This window comes from Pogona vitticeps, chromosome 1 (assembly GCF_051106095.1).
Source record: "Pogona vitticeps strain Pit_001003342236 chromosome 1, PviZW2.1, whole genome shotgun sequence".
NCBI classification, from domain to species: domain Eukaryota; kingdom Metazoa; phylum Chordata; class Lepidosauria; order Squamata; family Agamidae; genus Pogona; species Pogona vitticeps.
In genome coordinates, this window is record NC_135783.1 from 343,427,951 (window position 1) to 343,438,066 (window position 10,116).

A 10,116-nucleotide genomic window follows, 5' to 3' on the forward strand; every position below is an offset into this window, starting at 1 on the left:
AGGGGGAACAGTATGGCTTTTCTTTGCTCGGTTAAAAGACAGAAGCAATTTCACGCCTGTTTGTGGTGAGACGCTCCCAGAGCCCAGAACAAAAAAGATCAGACCGTACAAATGGAATAACATGTGAATCAGCTGTCACAGGGAGGCGTTAGCGAGCGCAAGCCACCGGTTGACATTTATTCACAGAAGGCACAAAGAGAGTAATTTTAAATCGCAATCGATTTAACAAAGAAAATGGAAGCCTGTTCAGAGATAATTTGGAAACGGAAAGAAAGGCTTCATTCAAGATGAATAAATCATTGCCTGCAAATAGTTCCTCCTGACTCTATTAGAGAACATTGATTCAGTTTCTCGGCTGCTTTAAAATGATTTGCTCTTAGCATTCTGCCTTTTTTCCCTTGCAGGTTTTTTTTGTGGGTTTTTTGATACATTGTTATGGGTTGGTTGCTGGCCTTTATGACTACTACTTTCCTCCATGTTCCTTTAGTATGACAGCTTAATTGTTTACCATGAAAACCCAGCACTAGTAATAGCAACTAATTTAAATAAGCCCAGAGTGAGCGGTGGACCTTCACCCATAATGATACAGGCCACGGCATTCCCGTTCCGTTGCTTTGTGGTGTTTTAACATCTTTTCCCGAGTAGACATATACGAGACAAACGGTGACACTCTGCACTGTATTTTTTAAAAAATAGTTATTATCCAAGGCAGGCGTCAGGCATTCGGGAGTGCTTTCCATACTGAAATAGCTTTATATATTTAAAAGATTGTTGTTATAAAATAATAACAAAGGGACTTGCACAAAAATTGCCACGCTGGTTCAGCCCAGCAGTCTGTCACACTCAGCAAGCTGTCAGAAGACACTGACTCAATCGTGCGTCTCATGTAAATTCACTCAGTGGACATTTCCTCTATTTATTTGTTTGTTTTTTAGCATGACGGGAACCTACAGAGCTGCTTTATAAACAGCCAGACTGTCACGGGCTACCTAACGCATTGCTGTCCCTACCAGTTGTTATCTGCCTTGAATTCCAAAATATGGGAAGATCACACAATCTGGACATCAAGTCTGTAACTAGGATAGGGGAACCTGGGCTTTGCCCCAGGGCACCAACATTTAGAGGGCACCAAACTCTAAAGCTGGCTGGATAGCTCTACAGTATGAGTTGGGCATCTGGCCGCAGAGCCAGCGGTTGGGCGTTTGATTCCCCACTGTGCCTTCCGGGAGAAGAGCCAACCTATGTGGCCTTGGGCAAACTGTATAGTCCCAGGATATCCCCAGAAGAAGGGAATGGTAAACCTAAGTAGGTTTTCTACCTAGAAAATCTTGGAAATTGTTGCCATAAATCAGGGATGTTGGGCCCAAGTCCCAAGTCTGTGGTACCAAGTCCGAGTCTGAGTCTTTGGTATCAAGACCTACTGTAAGTCCCAAGTCCAAGAACTAGCATTTTTCCTAGAAAAAAAGAGAGAGGTGGGTGGGTTCCAAGTCATGAGTTGATTCCACGTCATTGGGGGAAAAAAACCTGAATTGAGTCCAATTTGAGGACAGTGTGACTTAAGTCCAACTTGACAGCAAGTCCCATGACTCAAGTCCCCATCCCTGCCATAAATTGGACTTGATGGCACATAAGGTAAAGGTTCCCCTTGACATTTAGTCCAGTCATGTCTGACTCTAGGGCGCGATGCTCATCCCCATTTCTAAGCCATAGAGCCAGTGTTTGTCTGAAGACAGTTCAAATGGTCATGTGGCCAGCACAACTAGACACAGAACACCGTTACCTTCCCACCGAGGTGGTACCTATTTATCTACTCGCATTTTTACATGCTTTCGAACTACTAGGTTGGCAGGAGCTGGGACAAGCGACGGGAGCTCACTCCGTCACGTGGATTCGATCTTACGACGGCTAGTCTTCTGGCCTTGCAGCACAGAGGCTTCTACGGTTTAACCTGCAGCACCACCACATCCCTTTGTGATGGCACATAGTTTTTATTAAAATCTAGATGTGAGTTTTCTGATGAGTCTTAAGGAAACAAATAACAATGCCTCCCACCCCATTCCCTTTTTCCCTCCTCCTTTCTTTTAGAGAGTATCACATTCTGCTCCTGGTATTTTGCTGGTGTAGCATGCCTATGTCTCGGAGCTGAGTAAATGAGAAACAGGGTCATTAGTCCCAAGTCACACACTTCGAGTAATAGCTGTAGTCCAACCATGTGTTCAGGGTACACATTTTTCTTTCTCTCAGCCTCCTGAGGTCTCTCACCAGCAGGTTTGATGAAAAGGGATAGCATTCGAAAATTAGAATGAAGACTTCTGAACCTAGGAATTTGACTATGGAACTCTAAAATAGTGCACGTCGTCGTCGTTTAGTCATTTAGTCGTGTCCAACTCTTCGTAACCCCATGGACCAGAGCACACCAGGCCCTCCTATCTTCCACTGCCTCCCGGAGTTCTGTCAATTTCATGTTGGTTGCTTCGCAGACACTGTCCAGCCATCTCATCCTCTGTCATCCCCTTCTCCTCTTGCCATCATACTGGGTGCCATTTTAAAACACAGCAGGGCTTCAGCTGGGTGAGGGAGCCCTTTCTCGTTCTCAGAACTTGCTTGATCTGCAGGTGACTGGATAGCAGTGGGAAGTTGTTCAGCCAGCCTGCTGCACCTGGACATCATATGAACAAGGCAAAGTATCAAGTAGCTCTGAGGGTGCATCTCTAGAGCCTCAAGGTACAGTGGTTAAACTGCAGTACTGCAGCCAAAACCCTGCTCATAACCTGGGTTCAATCCCAGGTAGATGGCTCAAGGTTCACTCAGCCTTCCATCTTTCTCAGGGCAGCAAACTGAATATCCAGCTTGCGGCAAGGGTAAATGTGTAGCCCAAATAATTAAATTGTAAGCTGCCCAGAGAGTGCTTTAAGCACTGTGGGGTGGTATATAACCAGCACACTTTGCTTTGCTTATAGTGAGGAAGGGATTTGAAAGTCCTTATAGCCCTGGAATGATTTCCCAGAGATCACAGAACCACAGTCCAACTCACTTACATTTTATTTTCCAGATTGAAAGGCCAAGCTATCACTTGCTCACATTACAGGTAGGAGGTCGGGAAATCTAGTCTCCTAATAGGTGTCAGAAAGTCTTAAATAATTTTCCAGAGCTGCCTGGCATTTAAAAGTATTTAAGCTCTCTCGTTTTACTGAAATGGATTTTGGAGGGGGGGGGGGGAGAGAAAGTACAGCAGGGAGAATATCAAAGAACATGCATTAATTATGGTAATCCTCTTCTTGTTGTATATAATCACATCCTTTTAACGCTCCATTAGATTTCATCATTGTTATTCACTCTTCCTTCGGAGGGAGGTGTATGTTGTTGCTGTTTAAGCAGCATGTGCCAAACAGCTATACTGAAGGGCATAAGGCTGGAACAAGACATTCAGATGTCTGGGAACTTGAACTGCTGCCACACTTGTAAAGCGGCAGTGTGAGGGGGCAGTCAGTAGCAGAGACGTGACTCACACCAGAAAGATTGTGGGTATTTAACACTCCCCCGCCTGCCATCTCCTACCTCTCCTTCCCTAACAGGTTGTGAGACTTTGGCTGAAATCCTCTTGCGGTTACACAAATAGCATCGCTTATAGACACGAATTGCCATAAGAAATCTCCATAGACTTTATCTGTTGCCTGCCAGGTCATCTGATTCACTGTGCAACAGTTGATGATTTGCTTGGAGCCATATTACAACTGGATAGCTCAGTAGTTTAGCTGGTTAAGAGTTTGATTCCTCACTATGCCTCCTTGAGAAGGGCTGGACTTGATGACCCATAGAGTCCCTTCTAGCTCTGCAGTTCTAAGATGATGATGATGATGATTCCTGTTTGTACATTATGCCTTTTCAATAACTGTACAACAGGATTGCAGCCATTATTTTTCATTGACTGATTGACTGTGATATACCACCTCTCCAGTGGGCACACAACTCGGGCAGGTTTACAAATTAAAACCCCCGAACCCAACACAACCCCTATAGTGATACGTAAGTAAGGCAGCTCAATGATTTAGATCTCAAATTAAAACAAAAAAGCACGAGAAAAGTAAAACATTAACAATTAATATTAACAGCATCTGTAGGATAGGTTAGTGAAGCTAAATACCAATAAGTTAACTTATCCATTGTATGTTATTGTATATTATTGTCCTCACTAATTTCCTGAATGTCAGGAGAGACAAAGCCTGGCAGACCTCAACTGGGAGCTTCTTCCACAGATTAGGGGCCACCACAAAGAAGGCCTGATTCCTTATAGTCACCTGTAGAAACTGTTTTAATCCAATATTGAAATTCATACACATTTTCCAACATTTTACCCTAATATGAGCATTTATTTACATACAGGAACTCCTCATTTAATGACCTACCTTTTTAATGACCACTTGGACTTACTCCTATCTCAGTCCCTCATAAATGTGTGCTTCTGTCTTTGCCACACCTGTTCTCGACAGCACATGACTTGTTATTCCTGTATTGCTTCTCGCTTATCGACCAATTCGCTTAACAACCTTGTCATAGGAATGGAACTCAAATCATTAATTGAGGAGTGCCTTATTTACTTACTTATGTTGCCTTTCTCTGAGAACACAAGCATGATTTCTAATACAATTAAAACATTAAAAAAAGTAAAGTACAATAGAGTTGCATATATTAAAATACAATACGATTGCATGTTAAAATAGAATTAAATCCATTATGTTGTAACAATACATTAGAAATAAAAATACTCTTAAAATCTCTCAATAAAAACAATAATACCATGTATATATCGTGTGCTGTCATCTGACTGATAGCAAGCTTAATAGGATGTTCAAGGTAAGTGAGAACAGAATGATTTTTACCAGTGCCAAACCACCACTACCCCCATGTTTACAAGGATGATGTGTGCGCAAAAATCTATGCAGAATTAGAATGATTGCTCCTTAAATAATAATCACGTGTCATCAAGTCAGTTCTGACTTATGGCAATCCTTTTCAGGGTTTTCTAGGTAGAAACTACCCAGAAGTGATTTATCACTCCCTTCTTCTGGAACTGCCCCGGAACTGAGCAACTTGCCCATGGCCATGCAGCCTGGCTCTTCTCCCGGGAGACACAGTGGGGGAATTGAACTGTCACCCTCTGGCTCTGTAGCCAGATACCTAACTCACTATCCAGCCAGCTGATTGCTCCTTAGATTTGTGGAAATATAAAGCCTCGGATGGGTTGTTTGCCTCTTCCTTAACTATCAGGCAGTCTTTCTGTATTGATGTGTGTAAGTACAGTGGTGCCTCGACTTACGAACGTCCCTACTTATGACCATTTTGAGTTACAACCAGCTCCAGCCGCAAAATTTTGCTTCTACTTGTGGCCGGAACTTCCAGTTACGAACGGAAAAAGGCAGGGGGAAAAGGCGGGAAATTTAAATTTCTAACTCTAGGTGGCAAGGAGGCTGCTTCTTTGTAGCTCTTTCACCCCAGCAGTTAGGAAGTGTGCGTCGGAGGAGGCTTGGGACTGCCTCGCTTCTGCTTCTGAGTGAGCATGTCTGTGTGTGTGTTTGCAGGGAGTCTTTGGGCATTCCTATGGGAAATGGTGCTTCGACTTACGGCCATTTTGAGTTACATCCATCTTCTGGAGCAGATTATGGTCGTGAGTCAAGGCACCGCTGTATCTATATATGTGTGCATGCTTTGGTTGTCAAGGGAAAGGGAAACTATCTTTTCCATACATTTGACACAAATTAAGGAGGCAGCGTATTATTGGAATCCAAATCCCAGAATTCTCCATACTGAGAGTTCCACCGACCAGACAAACTCATCTGGAGAAAGGCTGAGTGGTTTCATAGCCTAGGGCAGATGAACATCTAGTTTAGTTGCCTGGTAGAAAAAGAAGTCGCCTCAGTGCTTGCTTGGAACTCCCAGCAAGCCCTGGGGACAGCTTCCTTTTCCAACAGGAAACCAAGCTCAGCAAAATCTAGGCCATTCTGCCTTCTGGCCAGGTTCAATCTATCCTAGGCTGTGAAGCTCTCCAGGAGAGCACATGTTAGGTATAGAACTCCCAGAATGGAAAATTCTGGGATCAGAACTTGAAAAAAAAATCTTGAATATTCATGCTTACCAAGGAGATCTTTATAAATGAGAAGAAAACGTCTAGCATTTTCTCACTCAGTGGGTTTTCAAAATCCCTGTAGAGGTGTCTCACTGGATGATCCATCGTGTCCTTTCCTGCTCTGCAGTTCTAAGGTTTTTATTATCAAGTTGAATCAGCCTAATGCAACGAGCATAAGCAATATAGTAACTACAGTGGTGCCTCGCATTATGACGTTAATTCGTTCCAGCGAAATCACTGTAGAATGAAAACATCGTAATGCGAAAAGAAAAAACCCAGTGGTGCCTTTAATGCGTTTACTGTGTTCCAATGGGCTTAAAACTCACCGTCCAGTGAAGATCCTCCATAGGAAATGGTTTAAATATGTTTCGGGGGGAAAGCCCATTTCTCCCCTCTTCTTTCTTTCAACTCTTCCATTTCTATGTTGCAGCTCGCCAGAGGACGGCAAACACCATGCCTTTGTTCCTGTGGATTTTCCTTTGTCTGGCCCTGTTTTTGGCTCTAAGTCTATATTGCAGTAGCGTGAGGCAAGATTTCAAAGTCCTGGAAGACTTTCGCTCCCAGCTTGTTATCGCCTTTCTTCAGATCAGACATGTTGCTCTGAAATGCTGGACCTGGTTTACGAGTCAATAAGCAGCAATGCATAGGAAGCCAAACAGAGCTGGAGACAATGGGTGGTTTCCTTCAGGACCTCTGAATGCATTTGGGGGGGGGGAATAAAGCCCTTTTTAGAAAGAACTCAGCTGAGAATGAGCCTCTTCTTGTTGAACAATGGAGCTGTTCCTGGTGATCGCTTCACTTTTCCTGCTGTCGTTCTGTAGTACCTTCTGTAACATGCTTATCGTATCCTTGCGAGCTCAATAACAATTAAAGGCCTACTGAATATGATAGTAAAAGCATTAGTAATATTATTGTTTAACTCCTGGCATGAGGCGAACCACGAACAGGGTAATGAAGAGTTCCCAGTCAGCTTCTTAAACAATTACAACATGTAGCAGCTATCGCACAAAAGGTGCTTCCAAAATTGCTAAACTGGGATCTCTAGATGTTGGTATTTGTTAACTGAGGGAACAAGGGGTAGAGGCACATGGGTATGTATGTGTATGGGTACACACCCACACACCCATACACACCCACCCACCCACACCTACCTATTAATCTCATTAGATTGTTTTGCTTCCCAGGAAATTCCTGATCAATTTTCCAGAGCAGGTATCTCTAGGTTTAGCCCATCTTTCCATCGCTGAGGTTACTCAGGTGTTAAATTAAGGGCAATAAGAAAGAAAAAATCCAGACACAAAGAGGGCTAATACAATGTCCTCTGTGTTTTATGCCTGTCCCCTTGGTGATACGAGTCACAACTAGCTGAAGATACAGATAACAGATGTGAGTGATGACATTTTGTTGTAGCTTCACCTGCTCATGACTTTCATGGGGTTATGTACAAATAGAGGATTTACACAAGAGGATAGAAAGTTTGGGATCTCCAGATATAATCACCTTGATAACTTAATTGTCCCTCCCACCCCATCCCCGCCTCCTATCATGGGAGATGTAGGTAGGAAAAGGTTTGATTTGATCTCATTAACATCCCCTTTTAGAAGGCCTGATTGATTACAAGATGATGTGATATCATGGTGTCTCTTGAGCTAAATAGGAACCCTGCTCTGGAAACTGGGGGGGGGGGGGGGATAACAAAAATCTTCAAAGAGAAGGACATCCACAGTCTTTAAATGAGTTTGCTGGTATATTTCAATGTGGGGTGATTCATATTCATCCATCCATCCATCCATCCATCCATTCATTCTATTTATATCCCGCCTTTCTGGTCATTGTGACCACTCTAGGCGGCTGTAATTCTCACTTTAGCAGTAATTCAGCAGTAATTCTCTTTACTTTAGCAGCAAAACTAGGTTTCTACTGTATTCCGTCATTCCGCTGGTGGATTGCAAAAGTCCCAAAAGATACAGGTTTCCAAACGCAGACTGGCATTCTTCAGCACAGCTCTACAAGGGAATCCTGCTGGTGAAGGTGAGAAGCAAATTGAATATGTCGTACAAAGAGCCAAGAAGACGTTGGCTGGCTGTTTGTTTGTTTTTTTAAAAAAACAGCAGCTTTGAACAGAAGCAGCGTGCTTTAAAAAGTATTTTCAATAGCAGCACTCTGAAGAGATCCATGAACATCACTCACCCTAGTAAATTATTCCCCAGAAGCAGTCAGAAAAGGAACTGCAACACTAGAAATGTATTTTTACATAAATATCACTTGTTATCCCATTTTTTACCCCATCAGCATCAAAGCATGGTAGAAAGGAGGCTGAGGTCAACAGATATTAGGGTCGACAGACCAGCTGAGAGATACATTATATGAATCGTGAGTCTACCACCACAAACATCAGCATATGGTGAAGTCCTGACCTCTCCATGATTCACGTGCTGCACAGGCAAATATTCTATGGGTACAGCTTCCAACCTTTGCTGGTAGTATCTGATGACGCAGAGTGGGCAGGGGAAAACCAGTACATATTGAAATCAAAACATGAATCATGCCACAATATATTTTATGGAGCAACAGAAAATTCATCACCAGACTTCAGCAAAGTCAGAGATCCTCCAACCTATTGTTTGTTTGAAATACTGATGGCTTTTATCCCCCCTAGGATGAGGCTATAGTGACAATCCTTGCTTGGAATGTTGACTTGGGACTTTGGACTTCTCTGGTCTACTCCCTACTGAACCATGAAACCCACTGGATGACCTTGGCCAAATCACACTCAACCCACCTGGTCTACCTTGCAAGGCTGCTGTGAAGACAAGAATAGTGAAAAGGAGAGTCATATAAAGTTCAATGAAAGGAAGGTTAGATATAAATGTAAAGTGTTCTGCTTATATACCACCCTGCAGCACTTCAAGCAATCTCTGGGCATTAATTATGCAGGCTATGCATTGCCCCCCCCCCGTAAGTTCGATACTCGTTTTACCAACCTCGGAAGGATAGAAGGCTGAGTCAACCTTGAGCTCTACCTTTTGGCTGCAGTACAGCAGTTTAACCACTACGCCACGAGGCTCCAATACACACATACAGTGGGGACTTGACTTGAGAACTTAATCTGTATTGGAAGGCAGTTCTCAAGTCAAAAAGTTCTCAGGTCAAATCTGCATTTCCCATAGGAATGCATTGAAAACCATTTGATCCGTATCTGCTCTTTTCCGTCCATAGAAACTAATGGGAAGCTGCTATTCCGCCTTCGACCACTAGAGGGGGATATTTTGTTTCTTTTTTTCTTGGGTCAAGAAAGATTCAGGGAAGGCAGGGAAAATACAGTCCAGGCAGTCCAGTACCAGGCAGTCTGAAGACTGTCTCCCAATCCACTCTCTAAACGCTGGGAGGAGTGAGGAAGCAGACATGCACCCTTTTCACTGGCCAACAGTTAACTGAAAGTTCACATTTTGCACTTTCCCTGTCTCCCACATGGGTTTTTTTCAGTTCTTAACTCAAATCTAAGTATGTAAGTCAAGTCAATATTTTCCTATGAGAGCGGTTCTTAAGTCAAAATGTTCTTAACTCGAGCTGTTCTTAAGTCAAGACCCCACTGTACATTTCAAAACAGTTTTTGAAACCAAAAGAGAATTGAATCTTTCTCTCTAGAAGACAAGAAGAGGCGATGGAGGGAAAATCACTCTCTGCAGTTTTCTTGTTGGTACCCACATCATTGTTGTTGAGCACCCTTCCCCCCAAGCCCCCGCTACTTACAAAATTCCAAGTCTTTGATTTTGCTTTATGAATCATCCTGCCACATCTCCTTGGCTATGTGAAACTGCTATGGACTCAAATGACAGAAAGGAATTATTTTGTCCCTCTCTCTAGACGCTTCAGTAGGAAAAATAAGAAGCAGGAAGAAAATACTCGTATATTCCCTAGCAGGAACAAAGAGAGACCACGTTCACCACTGCTGGTGAGAAAAATAATGCACTACTGCTCCCAGAGAGCTA

The 10,116-nt window shown here is 43.1% G+C and overlaps 1 protein-coding gene across 1 annotated transcript in view; it reads left to right on the plus strand.

Moving 5' to 3' along the window:
- C1H14orf180 (chromosome 1 C14orf180 homolog) overlaps window positions 1-6,835 on the plus strand; it is a 31,645-nt gene extending 24,810 nt beyond the window's left edge. Inside the window, exon 6 of the mRNA XM_072986735.2 lies at window positions 6,555-6,835. Coding sequence (XP_072842836.1) covers window positions 6,555-6,757 — 203 coding nt within the window. The 3' untranslated portion in view covers window positions 6,758-6,835. The remainder of the gene's footprint in view (window positions 1-6,554) is intronic.
- Window positions 6,836-10,116: the final 3,281 nt, after the last annotated feature.